General features: G+C 30.1%; 1 protein-coding gene across 1 annotated transcript in view; it reads left to right on the plus strand.

Annotated features, from left to right (window-relative positions):
- The window catches only part of LOC100201772 (sestrin-1), a 62,111-nt gene that overhangs the window by 11,034 nt on the left and 28,691 nt on the right, over positions 1–22,386 (plus strand). Inside the window, exon 3 of the mRNA XM_065794011.1 lies at positions 10,201–10,401. Within this exon, the coding sequence (XP_065650083.1) occupies positions 10,201–10,401 (201 nt within the window). The remainder of the gene's footprint in view (positions 1–10,200; positions 10,402–22,386) is intronic.

Consider the following 22,386-nt stretch of genomic DNA (forward strand, 5'->3'; position numbering starts at 1 on the left):
AACCGGACAACTGGCTCAAGTATAAAATTTTTTTATTATTTTAAAGGCTCGCTAAAGTGCCTTTATAACAAAACACTGAAAAAAAATTATTTAAAAGGCTTTTTTGTATTTATAACTTGACACTTTAAAACAAGGCTCAGTATAAGTTTTTATTTTTATTTTTTTGTTTTGGAATTTTAAACTAAGTGGGAATTTTGCGGTATAAGCAGTGCTATCAACCACAAACATAAAAAGTGTGACACACAAATTGCTATGCATAAAAATTTGATACAAACTAACAAAAAATTTGATTGTCTGGAACATTTTTTGATTGTCTACTTTTCAATTCTTATCATTTCAGCCGATCAGTGTTGATCATCTTTCTCAAAAAACAACTCTCTCGGAAATATTGTTTATTTATTATAGCAAAATCTTGCTTTCGTGCTTGCTGGAAAGTAGCATTTACGGTTCTAATTTATCTATGGTTTTCACTCTTCTCTAGGATTGACTTGCTAACTGCTGTGACAGAAAGATTTTATAGTGCATTAGATGAAGGTGGTGAGACTAAGGCTATTGCTCTTGAAATATCAAAAGTTTTCATTACATATCTACATAAGCTTGCTTCTTATGGTATATCTGGAAAAGTTCCTGAGATTATCAAATCATTTTTTTCAAACTGCTTTATTAAATACATCATCGAAGGGCAAGACTTCATTTCTATTAATTTCTGGGGTACCTCAAGGTTCTCTCCTTGGTATCTTTTTACTGATGACTCAACTTTATACTCTTGTCTTGACCGGAGTATAAAGTTGACAGTAATCTTGACAACTTTATACTCCTGTCTTTTCTTTTTGATTGCTTAGAACAAGCAGCCGATCTTGACAGATTGGTACTTGCAATCGCTTGTGAATTTTAACTCCAACAAAACTCAGTTATTTAATGCAAAAAACTATCGCAATACTGTCAACATTCCTATATTGATGAATGGCGATCCTCTCACTAGTCCTTTTCTTTGTATATCCCTGGATTATTGTTCATTATTGATCTCTCATGGAAACCATATAAAAATTAATTGCTATGTTAGCATCTGCTAAGATTGGTTCTCTTTATTGTTTTTTTCCCCTGAATACTGTTGTCATATTTGGGCTGGTTCTTCTAATGATGCTTTTTCTCTTCTAGATATGGTCTAGAAGTGCATTGTAAACCAAGGTGTTAGCCAGAAAAAAAATTCATACAGCGTTTTAGCGAAATTGGGAATTTAGGTGCTGCTAAAAAAAAAAGTCATTACATTCTGACATTTAAAAAAGTAGATATAATTTTTTAGATACAATTAAGTTTCAATAAAAATTTTCTATTTTTGCTGGGTTATTCATAGGAATATTTTTCTGTTTTATTTTTCAGGAACATTTTTATATTTTATAAATGTTTATTTATAATTATTCAACTTGTTTCATTTTGAGCAATTTTTGTCAGTTTTCATTTTTAAATTGCTTCTCTCCTTTTTTTTAATATTGTTGAGAGAAAACTAGAACAAAAGACAATTGTTTGCAGTTTTAATGAATGAATTAATAAATTTATTTATTGAAACTTTGATCTATTTTAATTGCGTAAATCGCTTTTAAATACAGTTTTAAAAGGTTCAAACGATTAGTTACATATATTGTCTTCTTTTATTTTTATTTTCATTTTTAAATTAAAAATTAAAAAAAAATGCTAAGTAGTATTTAATTTTAAACAAAACATTTTTGACGATTTCCGAGATCCTCTTGTTACTTTTTAACTTGCTAAAACAACTTTTTAACGACAATCGATAAAAAAAACTATATATTATACTTAGAAATGCCAGAATTTTACGGCTTTTACGAAGGAAAACTTTAAAAAAAAAAATTATTACAGGTTTGTAAAATCCGTAAAATTGTAATTTTTGTAAAATCCAGACGTTTGTCAACCCTAATTATATGGAAAGATTTCAAATATTTCAGATTTAAAATACTTAGTATTTTAAAACTACAAATTTTAAAATAGTTAAAAAAATTTTTTAACTGTCTTACATAGGTAATCGTATTACTTTTCATCATATTTTATATTACAATTTTTATCATAAGATAAATTTGAATAGTAAAAAACTTATTTAAATCGATAGCTTTTAAATGAAAGTTAAATTAAAGTTTCCGAAATTTTAATAACCTTTTATTGAAAAATTGGATGGCTCGCTAATTTCCGTCAAATAAAATGCTACTTTAATTTAAATACTGTAGTGTGGTTAAGGCGATTTACAAATTATTCGAATTTGTTTATTTGAAATAATTTTATAGGCGTATTATGTCCAAACAAAAGCTTTAAATGTTATATTTTTTTCGCTTCAGGTTTTTTTAATATATGTAGAATTTTTCTCTTTTTTATATAATTTTCTAATCCTTTTTACTACCCCTAGATGTGAATACAAAGAATACCATTTTGGAGACTTTAGATCACTTTCGCTCATCAGCGTTAACATGAATTTAGTTAAAATCTTTTGAAAAAGTGCCTTAGTTTACTATAGATCATAGTTCTAATCGTTTCTGACCTATTAGCTTTATATAGTTGTCAAAATACAATATTTCTAACAATTTTTACAAAAAATACAAGAATTCCAACCAAAAAAGAACTTGCAATGAAGAAAAAGCGTCAATAAGTGTTAAAAGTTTTTAATCTATGATGTTCATTTTACTTAAAAATCGTATTTATTTAAAATCTTATACGAATTTGGACAAGCGAATTAGGATTTTAAGAAGATTTAGAAAAAAAAAAGAATCTACAGTCTGGGTTTTTTCGCTTCAAATATTTATATTTTATGAAAACGCAAAATTTATCATTTTATTTTTTCCGTCTTTTCTTGATTCACAGACCTGATCATTTAACGGAAATATGTAGTAGTCAACAAAATATCATACAGACGCTATAGTATTTTAAAATTGCCTTAACTACACCAAGTAAGTAACAAGACATTTAAAGGGCAGATCGATTTTTTTCAATTTACAAATATACATTAAATATCTACGTACATTTTGAGTTTGTAAATTAAAAAAAAGTTAATTATTGTAATTATTGTAAACATTTGTTAATAATTAATAATATTATAATATTATTTAATTATCTTCTTTTATGTTTAACGCAAATATAACATACACGATACGTTTCATTGCAAGTTTTATTTTTTATTTTTTTTGTTGTTGTTATTTTCGGTTTACTTTCCCAGCTAACCTATTTTACCGAAATTATTAATAAATCTTTTAATATAAAAACGTTATTAACTTATTTTATATTATAATATTTATTAATATGCAAATTTTATTTGTAACTTTCCAAACTTAATATAAAAAGCAAGAATGTAAATAAAGAGTTTTTTAATAACAAAAATAAATTTAAAAAATAATTTATTAAACGTATTGAACAATTTTAACTGGAGAATAACTGACGTCAATTAAAAATGAAAAACATTTTTTTTTCAACTTTAGAATGAATGATCTTGCTTGTTTATGACGACACTTTTTTTTTCACATTAAAAAATCGATCTTAATTCTTAATTGATTAACTTAATTTATTTCCTTGTCGCGCGTACTAATTGTGTTTTTTACTAGTTTAGCGCAACAGTTTAAATCTGAGACTGATTTCATTTTATTTTTACTATGATCTTAAAAATCTTTGGGAATTTTAAACCAATTGGGAAACAGCGTTATACGCGGCGCCATCAGGCTGGCTAACACCCTGTAAACATAGTTGGACCTGCTTTATCTGCCAAGCTTCTTTTCAAGCTGCCAAGTCATTCCATTTTCATAAAGTTGCAATTCTTTCTAATAATACAAATAGGTCCTACTATCATGGAGGCTGCTCAAAAGAGCTATCATCTCTAGTTCCATTAGTCAAAACTTATTCTTTCCTGACTTTTAATTTAGCAAAGTCACATCTTATTACTGTATCTGTCCCTGTATGCTCTAAAAACTTTTATTTGTATAGTATTTTTCCCTACACTTTGACCTTTTGGAACTCTCACCCATCTACATGTTTTCCAGACTCATTCAACTTATTAACCTACAACTTTTTAAGGCTTTTGTCTTCTGGCTTTTTAACTTTATTCTTTGTTTTCTAATAACTCCTAACTTAATAGTTGCTAACAACCTTGTTGGGAGTGAATCAGAATAAAAAAGAATAAAAACAAAATTCTAATTAAACTGGGCTAGGATTTTACAGTCATTCTGTTGAGAGTAATGTGAACCTCAGTTATGAAGTTTCTAACAAAGCCTATTCACAAAAAAATAGACATGGTTTTAAGAAAATAAAACATGGTTTTTTAAAGAAGAAAAAAAAAAAATGCAATTATTATTATTATTTTTTTAAATAAAAATGACTTTGTGTTTTTTATTTTAGTTACAATGATAATTATACTTTTGAGAGAAAAAATTATACTTTTGTGAGAGCCTTAAATTGCTCCCATAAACCGTTTTAAGGAAGTGTGGGTGAGAGCGATAGCTAAAGCTCTCACTTCCTGCTGAGGCCTGCACAATACCCTCTCTATTTATAAAAAACATGATCAGGGTGCTGCTTAAAGTCAACTTTTATGTTTTATATCAGACAATTTAGCAACTGTTGGATCTGTTTATCGTTCTATTATAGGAACTGTCATGATTGTATAACAAATGTTTCCACAACACAAAGCACAAACATGTCTGCTCATCTTTCGGTAATTGATGGGCCGGTACAAAAATGTTCATCTTGATGAATATTTTACAAGTACCATTTAAAAATTTCCATACAGACATTTTCCACATGATGCTATTGGCTAAACAGTTGTTAGACTTTTTTTTAATGCTAGCCTTTAATGAGTTTAGATAAAAGTTCACTAGTGATACGTAGGTATCAAACGATTTTAAGAGATTATATAACATTTTATTCAAATTAAGTAAGAGTATTATTATATTTCTATATTTTTATTTATAAATGTGTAATTTTTATGATAAATTACAATCAATTTATAACAACTTTAATTAGATATTGTGTCCTATAATTTTATAGAAGAATTGTTAAAGCTCTTTGTTAAATATTGTTAAAAAAATTACTGAATTTATTGGTTGCAACATCAGAATCATAAATTATAAAATAATGTATAGTCTGATTCTGATGTTGAACTATATTTGTCATTTTTTGAAATTTTAACCTCTAGTTCAGGGCCAAACATTTTCTGTTTTATTCGATAGCCATTGATGGCATTATTTAAATATCATCCTGTTCAGTAGTGGTAAAATTTAGGTCACTCTTGCTATTATTACTTAAACAAACAAAAAAATTGTGCGTGTTAAACTAACAAAAATGCTTGCCATAAAATCTTTAAGTGAATTTTTTTATAAAATAAATCATCAATTTTAAGGAAAAATTTGTTTTAAATGCAACAAAATGAACAGCAAATAATTTTAAGAATATAGGCGCATGTGCGGATACAGCATTTTTTAACATTTGAGGTTAACTTCCAGACATAGAACAAACTCCAAACATATATGTTTATACTTATGTCAAATAGGGGTGCTTTGCAAAAAATTGCAATGATTGGAGCCTGGGAACAAAAAAGCGCTAAAATTTTAGCTATAACTGCCCCAAACGTGAGAGCAACATGTTGATTATTTTTTTTACTATTCTTAAATAAATCTATATCCATTGATAAAATTTAAAATTGACACAAAAATCTTTTAACGTTCGAAAACTATGAACAGCAAAAAGTTTAACCCCCCCTCCTCACTTTGAGGAGGTTACTCATTTTTCTCAAACATCAAAATATCATTTTTTTCAATCATCAAAAAATAATATTTTAATATAACATAAACCAATATTATTATTGATACAAACAATATTCAACTAAATAATTTTAAAATCTTTCTTTGTAGCATTCTTTGAAATCTTTTGCCGGTTGCTCTGAACTACCTAAATTAGGGGTCGTCCATAAAGTACGTACGCTAAAAATTTTGAAATTTGACCCCCCTCCCCCCTGTTGCCATGCGTACTTTTATGTCCCCACCCCCCCTTAAAAGTACGTACGTTTCTCAAATACCCCCCCCCCTCAAATATCCCCCCCCCCCTCATCCCTCTTTTATTTTTTTTTCCTAATAAAAAAGTTTAATTAAAAAAAAAAAAGACGGAGGGTACCTTAGATACTTTATACGACCCCAAAGCTCTTTGTTTGCGCATTTTAAAAATGTCTTTAAGTATATATGCAAATAATAATTTAAATAAATTTAAAATTTAATAACGATAAGTGCGTATTTGGGCGAGAGGTTAATGCTGCGGCAATGGTCATCGGAGATCCTGGTTCGATTCCTGGTGAAATCCATGTATAACTTTTTTTTGTTTTAATAACGAATCAAATGTAAATAAACTATACTTAAGGTGGACGTTTTTTTCAGGCACCCCGCTTTAGTAAGTAAAAAACGAGTCTAAGGTGAGATCAGTAATATTGAAAACAAAGGGTAAAACCCAGTGGGAAGGGGCAACAGCAAATTTTGTGCCCTTTTGCTAATTAAAAAAGCTTTTTATTTTAGCAAAACCTAGCGGTCAAATTTGGAAGATTTTGAGACGCCATTGACACGTTTTTTTTGGGGTGACTCCGTCGCATCAATTACGGCCCTCAGGTCTTACTCAGGGCCAGTATATAAGGGGTGGCATGTGTGCATGGGCCCCCTCAGGATTTTTTGATGTTCCAGATAGAAGACTTTCACACATCGTGCAAACTTAAGTTTGTTAATATGCCAAATGAGGTGGCCTTGCAAAAAATTTGGATGGCGGAGGCGGCGGGGGCCTATGAACAATAAGCCCTAAAGCGTTTGCCTCCCCCCTTCCCTGCCCAAACGTGAGGGAAATATGTAGCAAAATTTTTAACTTTAACATCTAAAACTAAATTTAAATTTATGGACAGATTTTAATTTTTGTAGAAAAATATTGTAAATTACAAAAAAGTTATGACCATGCAAAATTTACATCCCTCTTATTTTGGGGGTCGGGAGGGTAAGTATTTTAAGGCTTTTTATTCACAGGCCTCCGCCATCCCGATATTTTGCAAGGCCTCCTCATTTGGCATAGGTATAAACAAACTTAAGTTAGGAGTTTGCACGATGTGTGAAAGTGTCCTATCTGGAACATCAAAAAATTCTGAGGGCGCCCATACATGTGTGTGCATAGAGGAAAACTATACCCTCTACTCCATATACCATACATCTTTTTATGTTGGCAAACTAGAATCTTTAGTCAGAATGTAACTTTTCTAATGATTAGCTGGTTAATTGTGATAAATTAGAAAATCGAAGTACGTACTTTTAAATTGAACCCTCCCCCCCCTCCCATACGCTTTCGTACGCTTTTTGAAGACCTCCCCCCTCCCCCCTATGAGCGTCATACTTTATGGACGACCCCTTACAAATACATAAGTTTATAAAAAAAGTACTACTTATACATTAACAATCATTATTATTAACAACAACTAAAAATCACATTTATATTTCGTATTATTGAACAAAATACTTGGAGAGTATCCTGAAGCCTGCCTTCATTGTGTTTTCTCTCAATGAAATCTTGAATTAACTTAACGTGGCGTTCTGCACAGTTATTTACAACTGCAAGTGTTCTTACACACATTGAAAAGTAAGTAAAAGACTGGGAAACTTTCTCATTTTCACATGCTTTGATGCCTTTTTTTTCCATAGCAGAATTTCCTTCTTGGAGATCTCTTATAGCAAGAACAAAAGGTAGGACTGCTCTTTGACAAAGTCTTCTAATTTTGATGTTTTAAATAATTTCAACCTTAGTTTCAGGCCTCTTTTTATTCAAATCTTTTAACTCCGGGATATCATAAGAAAGCAGCTTGTTTAACATGTTGGTCTTAACTTCGGTATTCAGATCCTTATCAGCAAGAGCAAAAATTACTTGTTGCAGAGACAGATACCATGTATGGGGTTTAAGGCTTTGGTAAAGAACCTTTCCTATTGCTGCAAATTCTTTAAACTCAACTACTGTTAGTAGCTGAAAAGCAATATTGAACGTCATTAAATCCATTGAAGGTGCTTGAGAAGCGTTAGGGGTTTTTAGAAAGAAGAGTCCATGAAAAAATACAATGTTGGTTCAGCTTTCAGATTTTTTTGTATTTTTTTTGTCTCTGAATCAGCAGGGTGGTACATTTAAGTCATCTGAATAACCAGTAAATATATAGTCAGCCATAAATCTTGCTTCATGATGAGATGTACGCTGTTTAAATAAAAAGTTTGATAACTCAGCTTCTAGAAAAAATGCCAGAAGCTCACAAAGATACTTGTAATAACCTCTCTGGAAAGTATTCTTATGAAGAGCTGTGATACAAAACTCTTAGGATTTTCTCAGACATCTTAATTATTTTTTCATGTGCCCTGTGAGCATTTTCACAAAATTTATTGTCCATGTTCCCGAATTTGACATATCCTTTCTGAGACAAAGCCTAAAGAATTTAATGTCTACTTTCTTAGCCGCATCATCCCTATTTTTATCACTTTTTATTAAATCAAGTATATTTGTTTTAATAATAGAGAAGAGAACGCTGCTCTCTTTCAAAAAAGTGTTTACCTTCTAAAAAAGTGTTTATCTTCTAAAAAGTGTTCACCTTTTTGTAGCTACTTTCTGGTAGTTCTAGTATAGTATTTTTAAAGTGTGGTATTCCTTGACTTTCTCGGTGATTCTGGTCTTGATAGTTGGCTCTGTCACAATAAAAACATCATTAAACCCAGCCTGTTCCCATAAATTGACAAGTTCTCTCAGAATACAGACACCAGTAATTATCTGTTTGTTGTTCTCTCTGCAAACTCAGCAAATCAGCAAACCTGAAGCATCTTAGATACATCTTCATGGAAGCAACTGGACAACCAATTTTGATGTTGATCTGTGTGGTGCTGAAAAAATCAAAAAATAAACATTAAAAAGTTAGGATTAAATATGTAAAAAATGTGATGCTTTTGTTAATTAATTACAGATTTACCTATTGCTTTTTTCGAGATTAGGCTAGTAATACCTTCTGAGCATTTCTCCATAATTATTGTTAGCCATGCTTTTGTCAAAACATGAATAAAAATTGACTCGGATAAAAATCAATTTTTATTATAAATTATTATATAAAAGTAAATTCACCTAAATAATCTTCCCATTGAGTTAAAAACTTAATTTTTTGTTTTTGTTTTATCTTTAAAACAAAAAGAAAAATTATGTTTTTAACTCAATGGATAAAATTATGTCAAATGTATTATTCCGCACATTACAATTCAAATTATGATATATTTTTGGGACACCCTAGTGTATGATCACATAGCTTTCAGACAGAGAGATGTCAGCAAGCAGGAAAGAAATGCTGACATCTTCATAAAAGTCATATCTTTAAATTAGTGAACTAAATCTATCATCAATCCAGGGTATGTTGACAGCAGATTTTTTTTACTTTCGCAGCATTACAGAAATTTTTTTTTTTAAATTTCTCTTGTAATGATTATCTTGACTTCATATTTACGAGAACTTATACTAAGTAATAAACAAACCTGCAGTTTAATGAAAAGCAAAACATCAAAAATATAGTTTTTTTTGACTTGCTCAAAAGTTCAAAATATGGTTTCATTGCTAAAGTTAAGTATTCATTTTTTTTGATAAAGTCAAAATATTGTTTTAATTCTAAAGTTAAGTGTTCATTTTTTTGGGCATTTGGTTTCGTTTATATCACTTAAATGCTCAAGAGACTATTTTTTTTTGTTGCTACATGTAAGAGAAAGTTTCGGAGAATCTATCACATCTTTTTTTAACCTTATTTACCAATGGTTCAAAAGTTATAGTCATTGTAAATTTAATATTACAAACCAATATTAATTGTATATCATTTTATCAATATTTAGTATTGAAAATCATAGCATTAGTTGAGTATTTAATATAATATGAGTTAATGTTGTATTTTTTGAATTTATATTTTATTATTGTTTTTATGCTATAAAACAGAAAATGTTTTTAATGTTATTAATGTTGTTAATGTTGTTATGTTATAAAACAGAAATTGACAAATGTCGTCTTTTTCATTTTTTGTGATTTTTTAATGTTTTAAACATGTTTAACTTTTTTATTGCTTTTTAATTTTAACACAAAAACATGAAATGCAACAGAACATAACTTTTGTAGTTAAATTGTATTTAAACTTTTCAGTGTGTGCCAACTAACACAAATGATGAGAAAATCAAGAATCTTTTTATTGATGCCTACATTGTAACTGGAAGAATTTCACATGTTAAACAACTCCTTGCTTACCATACAGATTATTTGACTTGTTTTTTTCAATTTGAAACCCATCTAATGAATTATGATGGACCACTGCCTCTTGATTGGCGTTACTTTATAGGGATTATGGTAGCTAGTTTTATTTTTTATATTTGAATTTAAAACCCAAATTTTATTTTGTCTTTTTAATATTTTATAATCAATGTTTAATAAGAAACATGATAATAAACTGCATTGCAGGCCTTGTTTTAAATAACAAATGCTTAACACATTAGCCTAATGAGAATTTTACGTCATGAAATTCTTTATTTATTTGTTTTTTAAAGACATAAATCAATAATACTTGTTTGCTACAATAATATTAATTACCGCAAAACGAGTTAAATATTGTTATTAAATAAATATTGTTTGTTTTTTTATTAGTAGTGTTAGTGAATGTTTTTTTTCTTTTAATTATTTTTTTGATATTAAATAATTATATTTATCATTATATTTTACAAATGTTTGATATAAACAAATTTCTTTCTTTTTTTGACATTAGTATTAATTAATTAAAATATGTTAAATTTTTTAAAATTATTATTTCTTTAATTTCTAATTGCGGCTTTGCAACTAAAAATAATTTTTTACTTTAAAAAAAAAAGCGAGAAACAAATAAAAAAAATTACGTTAAATTATTTATTAAAAGTTAATTATTTTATCAGCAATTTAGTTGTGAAAGCAAAGATTATTTCTCCAAACACCATTTATTAAAATTATATCTCTGTATATATCATTTATTAAAATTTAATTGTTGCGTTTTAACTAGCGCTATTAAACAGTGTTCTGAGTACTATCTATGCTTTGAGTCAAGTTCTTCAATCTAATTTAAATATGAATAAAGTACCAAAAACTATAAAACACAAAAAACCATCATCATCACCAAGTTCTCTAAACCTATCATTCACTAATATTCGTGGTCTTCGAAGTAACTTTTCTTCTGTTGAGTCTTATCTCTTGCAAAGTTCACCAGACCTACTTGCTCTTTGTAAGACTAATTTGAGTTCAGCTGTCTCATCTTGTGATCTTAGTGTTGATGGTTATCTTCCTCTAATTCGTAAAGACTCCAATAGTCACATGCTTGGCCTGGGCATTTACATTCGTAAGAATTCACCCATTTGTCGTGAAACTAAGTTTGAATCCACAGACTATTCTTTTATGTGCTTTCGTTTAGCACCACTTCACTCTATTGCCTTTCTATTTGTTCTATATCGCTCTCCTTCATCTCAAGACTGCACTCTTTTTGATGTTATTTCTGATCATATTGACCGTGCCCTCTCTCTTTATCCATCAGCTAATATAGTTGTTGTTGGTGACTTTAATGCTCACCACTCTGAATGGCTTGGTTCTAGTGTCAGTGATTTGGCAGGCATTAAAGCCCACAACTTTTGCCTTTCTCAATCCCTAACTCAAATAGTCAACTTTCCAACTCGCTTTCCAGGCAACCCGAATCATTTAGCTTCTCTACTCAACTTATGTCTTGTTTCTGATCCTAGTCAGTACTCAGTTTCTCCACATTCACCCTTAGGTGCTTCTGATCACAGTTTGATCTCTCTAAAACTAATATCTCATTCTTCTTCATCACCTGAATCCCCCTATTATCGAACCTCTTACAACTACAGTAAAGCTGACTGGGATTCTTTCCGTGATTTTCTTCATTCCTTGTGTAGAAATCTTTCGTCTTTCTGTCGACAAATGTGCTTCTTACATAACTTCGTGGATTCAGGCTGGCATGGAATCTTTTATTCTCTCTCGACGATTCCAGGTCAAGCCTCACTCTTCTCCATGGTTTTCTTCACACTGTGCTGCTGCGATTGCCAATCGAAACCGTTACTTCCATAATTATCAGCAAAACAATTCTCCAGAAAACAGACGTTTGTTTATTACTGCTACAAACAATTGTAAAAAGGTTTTGTCTAACGCCAAAACCCGCTATTCTCAGGTCATGAAATCTCGTATCTCATCTCAAAAATTAGGCTCTCGTGACTTCTGGAGAATTTTTAATAATATCAAAAATAAGGGCAAATCTATAATTCCACCTCTCTTGTATGGTTCAGACTTTGTCACCTCATCTAAATACAAAGCTGAATTGTTTGCTAAAAACTTTTCATCAATATCATCTCTTGATTCCACTAGTTGCTTTCTACCTGATATTGCCAACAAACAGGTTGATCCATTGCTTGACATTCATATCACTCCAGCATCTGTATCTAAAGTGATTTCCTGCCTTGACTCTTCTACAGCTTGTGGCTCGGACAACGTACCTGTTATTGTCTTGCAGAAGTGTTCTCCGGAGCTGTCATCTATACTCTCAAAACTATTCAACAAGTGCTTATCAGAGTCTTGTTTTCCAGTCTGCTGGAAAGCGGCATCTGTTATTCTTATTTTGAAAAATTCTGGAGAGCGATCTGATTCGTCTAACTACCGTCCCATAAGTCTTCTTCCTATCATAAGCAAGGGTTTTGAATCTTTAATTAACAAACACTTAATTTCTCATCTTGAATCTAATAACTTACTTTCTGACCATCAATATGGCTTTTGATCTTCTCGTTCTACAGCTGATTTGTTAACAGTAATAACTGACAGGTTTTATCGTGCATTAGATAAAGGTGGAGAGGTTAAGGCCATCGCTCTCGACATTTCAAATGCTTTTGATAAAGTTTGGCATGCTGGTCTTCTCCATAAGCTTTCTTCTTATGGTGTATCCGGCAACATCTTTAAGATCATTGAATCCTTCCTTTCCAATCGTAGCATAAAAGTTGTTCTCGATGGACAACACTCTTCTCTTATTCTGTAATTTCAGGGGTTCCTCAAGGTTCTATTCTTGACCCTATACTCTTTTTAATTTACATTAATGATCTTCCAGATATTCTCTCATCTAAGGTGGCATTGTTTGCTGATGACACTACCATTTATTCTTGTCGTGATAAAAAACCAACACTCTCTGATTGCTTGGAGGGGGCATTTGAGCTTGAAAAGGATCTCACTTCTGCTACAGCATGGGGCTCACAGTGGCTGGTGAACTTTAAATTCAGATAAAACTCAATTTTTTTCAGCCAATCGTTATCGCAAAAGTTTAGATCTTCCTATATTTATGAACGGTGATGTACTCGATGAGTCACCTGCTCTTCATCTTCTACAATTAACTCTTACTTCCAATCTTTCTTGGAAACCATATATCAAATCAGTTGCAAAATTAGCATCTGCTAAGGTTGCATCTCTATATCGAGCTCGTCACTTTCTTACTTCGGATTCTATTCTCTATCTCTATAAATCTTAAATCCGGCCTTGTATGGAATATTGTTGCCATACCTAGGGCGGATCCTCTAATGATGCCCTTTCTCTTTTAGACAAGGTGCAAAAATGCGTTGTAAACATAGTTGGACCTGCTCTTGCAGCCAACCTCCAACCATTATCACATCGTCGTAATGTTACTTCTCTTTCTATTTTCTACAAATACTATATTGGGCACTGCTCTAAAGAGCTAGTGTCTCTTGTGCCAACTACTATAATTCATTTTCGTGTTACTCGTCATTCAATTAAGTCTCATCCTTTTTCTGTGACTGTTCCTAAGTGCTCCAAAAACGCTTATTCGTCTAGTTTATTTCCTCGAACATCAGCTCTTTGGAATTCACTTTCTTCATCTTGCTTTCCTGACTCATTTAATTTGCAATCTTTTAAGTCGTCTGTCAATTGTTATCTTGCTCTACAATCTTCATCTTTTCTTTTTCAGTAACTTTAATTAGTGGCTGCTTGCAGCCTTGTTGGAAGCGAAGATGTTTTAAAAACAAAAAAAAAAACAAAAAAAAAAACAAGTTTAACTTACATTTTGTGCAAATTAATTTTAAGTTATAAAAAATGTTTAGGAATGAAAAGCAAAAAAGCAATTGCGATAAAAGTGAACTAATTTTTTTTTAAGAATAAATGCAATTTAAATATTAAGCAATATTTAGTAATATTTTAAAATAAATTTGACAGTTAAGTAAACCTCATCATTAACTTTATTTTCAATAAATTTAAATATTTTTTAATCAGAATTAAATTAAACATATTAAATCAAAATTAAATTATATTCCCTCCGTTCTGAAATACTGTTCCAATTTCATGTTTTTTTGTTCGAAAATACCATTCTGATTTGATTTATTGCTGATTTTGATGAGAAAAAAATCTAATATCTTTAATAAAATGACTTACTTAAAAAATAATTTGAAAATGTTTATCAAAGACCCCGATGACATGAGTACCAAGGGGGCCTAGCACCCCCTCCAAATTTTTGCAAAAAGATTTTTTTTTTACAAATTATGTTTTTCACAAATTATGTTTTTTATGGTACTTTATTTATTAGTTAAGGTTTTTTATACCTTTAGCCCTTGTGTGTATATATATTTTAGTTTTGTTAGTGCTTCAGCCCTTGTTTTTTTGGTGTATACGCAATTGAGTGTGTATGCACATATATATGTGTGTATATGTGTGTATATGCACACATGTGTGTATATGTGCATATGCACGAATTGCGTATTTATATACCACAATAACCCAAATCTAGGATGCCTATCTGATTTTTGTATATCTCTTTGTCTACACATACTTATATATGATAATATAATAAAGTAAATCAAAAATCAAAATTATTTATTGGTGTAAAAATTTAAAGGGCTTTCTTAGAACACTTAGTTTGACAAAAAAAGAAATTGGTTAGATTTTCTGTCCACAATGCCAAAGGTTAGTGATTGCATTAGTGCACACATTGAATTTTTCAACAGTATTTGAAAGTAAGCCTTTTTTTAGTTTTCCGTTAATGCTTTGAGATAATAATTTGTTATAAATCACTCTACGTTGCTCTTTTATTCATTTTGAAATATTCAAAGCACATTTGAAATCTTTTCAAACCAAAATGTTGTCTGTTTCTAAGTTTTTTGTTATTGCAGTGTATGCAATAAGAGCGCTTGCAATTAAACTTCTGACTTTATTTGCTACAGATTTAAAAACAATTAAGTCTATTAAGGATGAAGTATTTAAACTAAATGGTTTTAACTACTATTAAATAATTGATTACAAAATAAGAGTTTTTCAAAAGCTATTACTATATATAATTTTTTCCACAAAAATGTTACAATGTTATTAAATTTTTAAGTTTATAATTCATTTTTAACAAATCGGAACAGTATTTCACAATAAAATACTTTATAGAAAAAACATTTTTAGAAATAAATGGTGTGGTGGTGAAAGATAATATTATTGCCATAAGTTGTTCATAATATTATAGAAAAACGTCTAAATTTTATATAAAAAATGTTTTTAATTAAAAACGTAATTTATTTTCAATAATTCTTTACATCGAATGCAAATCGGAACAACATTTTAGAACAGAGGGAGTATATATATTTTTTATCAGAATAAAATTATATATTTTTGTTAAATTAGTTAAAATTATATATATTTTTCATCAGAATTAAATTAAAATATTATGATCTTTGCTTTAAGCTTCAAAAATCAATCATTACAATAAAGTAAAAGCAAAATAAAAATAAAGTATAATATAAAGTAAAGATAAAATACAGTTTAATTTTTTATTCATAATTTATTTTTTATTATTAAATAAAAATTTAGGTAAATTTTTTTTATTGCATTCATGAATATATTATTGTGCTTGCAAGCTGATAAAAAAAATTTATCTGTTTCTTTTATGGTTTTTTTTTAATGTTTCGTTTAATAACTTTGTATACAAAAAAAGTTTGTTATTTAACTATTTAACTATTTAAAATAGTTAGCTTAATAGTGATTAAATTTTAGTAGTTTTTAATTTTGTTTGAGTCATCAGTAAATAGCGCTTATATCTAAGTTGGATAATCTAACATATCATTCATAATCTGACATAATTATCATTCAACTTTAAATAATTGTCATTCCAAAGTTAATGCGGTTTTTTATAAAATTAATTACTTCTTTTATCTTACCTATAGAATAATTTAAAAGTTAAAAAATGGTAACAATTTGTTTAATGGAAATCGCTCTAGGTGTATGTAAAATTGCTTATGTCTATGTAAATTGCTGGCAGCTTATCGCTTTAAAACAATGCCTGCATTGTTTTAAAGCCTGCCTGCAAGTATGGAAGATGTTCTAAAGCATGCCTGCAAGTATGGAAGATTTACCAGGATGGAAAAAAATCAGTGATTAGAATCGCAAAGGGTTCCGAACCTGTTACCCCTCAGAACCCTAAAATTGAGGGATTCTAGAATTCGGAACCTGAAAAAGGTTCTAAAACCCCTTTTAAATATAAGGGTTCATGAACTCCTTTCTCATTACCCCGAGTTATGGATTTCTGGAACCCTGCGGGTTCTAATAACAAACCAGGTACTGTTTTAAAAAAATAAAAACTACATTTAGATTTTTTTTAACTTTAAGATGTTTTTGTTTCTAAATTTACTGTTTAAGTCAATTATGAAATTATTCTTTCTTCCTGCTGTCACGCTACATTATAATTGGGGTTTGGAAACCTGATTAAGAGGTGCTCTAGAACCCATATGGGTTTCAAACCCTCTTATACTTGAAGAGTTCCAGAACCCTTATATACACAAAGGGTTTCAGAAACCAAGTTCTGAAATTTTTTTTGAGTTCTAAAACCCTAAGGTTTTCCGAGCCCTGTTTTGCAATAAGGGTTTCAGAACTCATTCTCCAGAACCCTTATTTTTGTGATTCCAGAAACCCAAGATTCTACAACTGCGAATTTAGGTTTGGGTTCTTATCTCTAAAAAAATTGTACCCTTTCAAATTAAAGACTAAAATTTAACCTGTTAACCAAATTAACTTGTATTCTTAAATTTATGAAGTCAGATTAAAAAAAAAAAAAGAAAGTTTTATGACTGCTTGACAGTGTGAGGGTAATTTATATATTCCACTTTTGAAAAATGTTTCATCTTTTGAACATGGCAAGCACAATAAAGAGAAGCAACCTTAGCAGATGCTAATTTAGCAATCGATTGTTTATATGGTTTCCATAAGAGGGTCAGTAGTAAACAATAATCTAAGAAGGCATAAAGAAGAGGCCTCAGTGAGAGGGTTCCTATTCTAAAATATAGAATAGACTTTTTTTCAAGACAGGAGTATTAAGTTGAGTCATCAGCAAAAAGAGCTACTTTAAATGAAAGGTTGTCAGGAAGATTATTAATGTAGATAAGAAACAAAACAGGACCAAGGATAGAACCTTGAGCTACCCCAGAAATTACTGGAAATGAAGAAGATTGCTGGCTTTGAGAATGACTTTGATAAAGCGGTTAGAAAAAAACAGTTTGATAATCTTGAAAACTTTCCCAGATACACCCTATGAAGCAAGCCTATGGAGAAGATCAGCATGCCAAACTTTTTCCAAAGCTTTAGATATGTCTTGAACAATAACTTTAGCCTTGCTGCCTCTATCTAATGTACGATAGAATTTTTCAATAACAGCAGTTATTAAGTCAGTCGTATAGAGAGAGGATTGAAAACCCTATTGGGAGTTCATCAGACAGTAATTGGAGGTTTTAGAATGTTCACCAGAGTTTCTATCGGAACAACAGATGCCATTTTCTAGCAGTCAGGAAAACAAGACTCAGTCAACCACTTATTAAACAGTTTAGTGAGAATTTAAGAGAGTTCTGGAGAACAATTTTATAAGACTATGACAGAAATGTTGTCTGGACCACAAGCCGTAGAAGAGTTTAATCGAGATTTTTTTTTTTTTTTTTGTTATTTCACCCCCCCAAGGCCCAGACGGCCACTATAGATGAGGAGGCTACTTAATTGTGGTTATAACCCTCTCTCAACTCTATAACTCCGAAACACGAACCTTGACGAACAAGGTCGCTGCGCGGAGAAACAAGTTGAGTTTATGACTTTAGAAACAGAAGCTGGAGTGAATTGAATTCTAACAATGGGATTAGCTTGTTTAATTGGAATAGAAGGAAGAGAATTGCCATAAGATTCAAGAGTCGAATTAGAAATGTTCAATGCAAAGAGTTCAGCCTTATCCTTGGGAGAGGTAATAAGATCAGTCTCATGAATGAGAGAAGGAGTGTTAGACCTACCCTTGTTAATGGCGCATTTAAAAATGTTTCAAAAGTCTCTAGAGCCTAACTTCTGAGATCAGATACAGGATTTAGTGAACTGAGAATAATGGAGCTTAGCATCAGACACTGCTTTTTCATATCAATTTATTGCAACAATAAATAGCTGTTTATTCTCAAGTGAGTTATTCTTTTGTTTCTTTAGGGTGGTTGTTTTTTTCTGCAACATAATTAGACATGGCCAATGCAAAAAAGTCGATATTAAAAATAATTATTTTCCTTTATTTTATTTCTTTTTTTAAATCTTTTTGTTGTATGTTTTTGAATGATAAGCATGTCTTCATATTCAGATTTCTTATACCATTTAAGCCTCTTAGTGCATTTTCTAAGTAAGGTGCACACACATGTGTACATAGTTTTTAAACTTCAATTTTGCCATGCCGTCTACGCATTTTTCACCCAGCCTTATTTGTTTCATATTACCTTTCTATTCCTGTACATGTTTTATCCCCACTCTTTTAGCGCTTTTTAGTTTTGGATACCTTGTTGCTTTTTAACACTTGGCACAGTGCGCTTATTTTTCCCCGCCCTTTTTGGACTTTTATGTTATTGATGAAATATATAAGCAGTTATTAATAACAAATCTTTGCTTGAATTTTTGTGCTTTTATACTGTTTAACACCTTTTAATAGTTTTTAGCTAACTCTTACGTTTATGTATACTTTTTTCCTTCTTCTCTGTGGCTCTTAAAGCTTTATCTGTTCCACTAAAGTAACTGGTTTTCGAGTCTGGTTGCGAATGATAAAGTGTTAATGTAAAAAGTATATGTATTTCAAAGTTTTTTGAAATAGTAAATTTAATAACGACCACACTAAAAAATAAAATGAAAACAGTGCACAAATTATTTAAATAATTAGTATTTTTATTTTTTTTCTAATTATTTATTTTATTCTCCTATTTTAATAGATTTGCTTTCTTGGTTTTTGAAACTTAGTTTTTTTTGCAGTGTTGAAGTATTGAATAAAACTTTCAAACAGCCGAGACCAAGTTGTCTAAAATAAAAAATTAATGTGTGGACATATGAGGCAAAAAGCTGCATACTTTTCTTGAGAAGGCTTAACATGGGATCAAAGACAAGACATAAATCAAGGAATAAAGGTAAATGGTTAGGGTTGTCAGAAAATTGAGTCACAAAGTTAACTATCTGAGTAAGCGATTAAGAAATGCAGATGTTATAAGCATTAGTGCCAGAAGGATCAGTAGCTTTAGAGACAAGCCATTCAGTGCGATGAGCATTAAAGTCACTAATAACGACAGGGCGTTTCCATTTCTGTGTGTGATTTTTTGTTTTTCTTTGTTTTAACAATTAAAAGCTCGGACTTAAAGCAATATGAATACTATTATGATTTTCTTAAAAAATATTTATAGCAAAAATATTTTTATCATATTTTAGGCTACCTGAATAAGTAAAATATATATATTTTGATCATTTTGTTTTTTTTTCCATAATATTATCGCTACAGTTTGAAAATAAACAACAATTTTCAAAACGCTATACTTTAGCTAGAAATAATTGATGACTGCCATTTCTCATTGAAAATATATTAAATATGAGTTGTAGAAGTATAATATTTCACTTTATATACTCACAAGTAATTTATTTTCTTAAAAATATCAACATAAAGTTAACAAATTCGCAACTTCTGTGTATGACTTCCATGCGTGATCATTCATGAACTGCATATAAATGATTGCTGTGACTATAATACAAAGTGCAAGCCTGTAACTTTCTGGAAAGCTTTACTAATGTTTAAAACATTATTTAAAAAAATATACATTACGCTGAAACTTTTATTTTCCGAGCAGTTAAAGTTTATTTATCTAGTCACTAAAATTTGAGTTTTTCTGTTCTGTTTGTGATTCCACTTCAAACTTAATTTACTCTTTGTTAACATTACTAATGTATACCATTTTTTGTTTACAAAATATTTTTATAGGTTAGAATTAAATGAGAGCAAATCGGAGATTTACTAGCCAGTTTTATTATTGTGAAAATAATAAACAAATCATATTCGAGTTTCTGTACGTGATTTTTTGGAAATGCCCAACAGTAACAGGATGAGACTTAATTGAATGACAAGTAACATGGTAATGAATTTTAGTAGATGGCACAAGAGACGCTAGCTCTTCAAATCAGTGTCCATTATAGTATTTATAGAAAAGAGAAAGAGAAGCAACATTACGACAATTTGATAATGGTTGAAGGTTGGCTGCAAGAGCAGGTCCAATGTTTACCATGCGTTTTTGCATTTACAAAAAGTCTAAAAGACTTTTGTGTAAAAATAACCTTTCTTATCTAAAGGAGAAAGGGCATCATTTGAAGATCCGCTTCAGGTATGGTAACAGTATTCCATACAAAAGACAGATTAGAGATATATGGAGATAGAGTATAGAATCTAGAGTAAGAAAGTGGCAAGCATGACAAAGAGATGCAACCTTAGCAGATGCTAGTTTTGCAATGGATTTAGTAAAATGATCAAGAAATATTGGAAGAAGAATTAATCCAAAAAGACAAAGGGTAGTTAACGCATGAGTATTCTATTTTAGATAACTTAGTCACGGCTGTTTGCAAGTTTTATTATATTAGGTATTGCAAAAAAAACTAAGTTTCAAAACTTAGTTTTTTTCATTAAAGTTAAATTGAATATGTTTATGTAATGCATGTGTTTTTTTTATGTATAACTTTTTTTGTTATATATAATTATATTGATTTGTTAATGAAAGTGCAAAAGAAAGTAACACCTGCAAAATTTTAAAAAAAATGTACATTTAAATAAATATAAGTAAATAATATTGAGTTTTTATTAAGTTAAACTAAGATATTGTTTTAAATAAGCTATATTTATTTATTTTAGTTAATGATTTTGTTAATAGTATAACTTCAGTACTAATAAAATGCCAAAGATATCAGTAAATGATAGAAATCGCACCATTGTTTTACATAAAGAGGGCTGTAGTCAAGTTAAAATAGCCAAACGTATGAATTGTTCGCAAGCCTCAATTCAAAAAATAGTTAAAAAATATAATGAAACTGGTGATGTAGAAGATAAAAAGAAGTGTTGTTGTCCCAAGAAGTTAAGCCTATGCAATGAATAGTTTTTAAAAATAACTACGAAAAAAGCTACGAAATTGCTAGAAAGTAAGTGCAGAACTTATTCAAAATCTTAAAAGAGCTAGTGGAACTTTAGTACATGCATCTACTGTGCGAAGATCTTTAATAAAATCTGGATTAAAAGCCTGTTTAGCTATTAAAAAGCCTTTACTACGCAATGGTAATGGTAATGGTAGAAAAAAGATTAAAGTTCGCCAGAGAGCACAAAGAGTGGCAGAAAAATTAATGGGACAAGGTATTGTTTACAGATGAATCTTTAAAAAATTTCAAAAATTTGGGACAAATAGGCGTCAGTATGTTAGGCAAAGAAAGGGAGAGGCATTGAAGGAGCCATGTCTATCATCAACTATCAAACATGGTGGAGGGAATATTCAAGTTTGGGGGTGTATTTCAATAAAAGCGGTTGGGGATATTGTTAGAACAAAAAAAGCTCACAGGTGGAAAACGTAAAAATATTTTACATAATCATACTGTGCCTTCTGGATGACAACTGATCGGGGATTATTTTATCCTACAACAGGATAATGATCTCAAACATACTTGTAAATTAGTTAAAAATTATTTGTAAATCTGGAAGAGGAAAGAGTGCTTCAAACCATGCCTTGGCCTCCTCAGAGCCCTGATTTGAATATAATCAAACATGTTTGGGACTACTTAGACAGAAAGAAGACAGAAAATACAGTACTGTACACAGTACAGTACTGTAGATGTGCTTAGCTTATTTGGACAAGGCATTTACTTCATACGCAAAATGTCTGGTTCAAGTCCCACTACTTCCTAAATTTTTTTGTTTTTTACCCGCCCCTCCCTTTTTGTCTGTTATGTTATGCGTAAACAATTATGAATAATTATTGTTAATAA

This window comes from Hydra vulgaris, chromosome 03 (genome assembly GCF_038396675.1).
Source record: "Hydra vulgaris chromosome 03, alternate assembly HydraT2T_AEP".
NCBI classification, from domain to species: Eukaryota; Metazoa; Cnidaria; class Hydrozoa; order Anthoathecata; family Hydridae; genus Hydra; species Hydra vulgaris.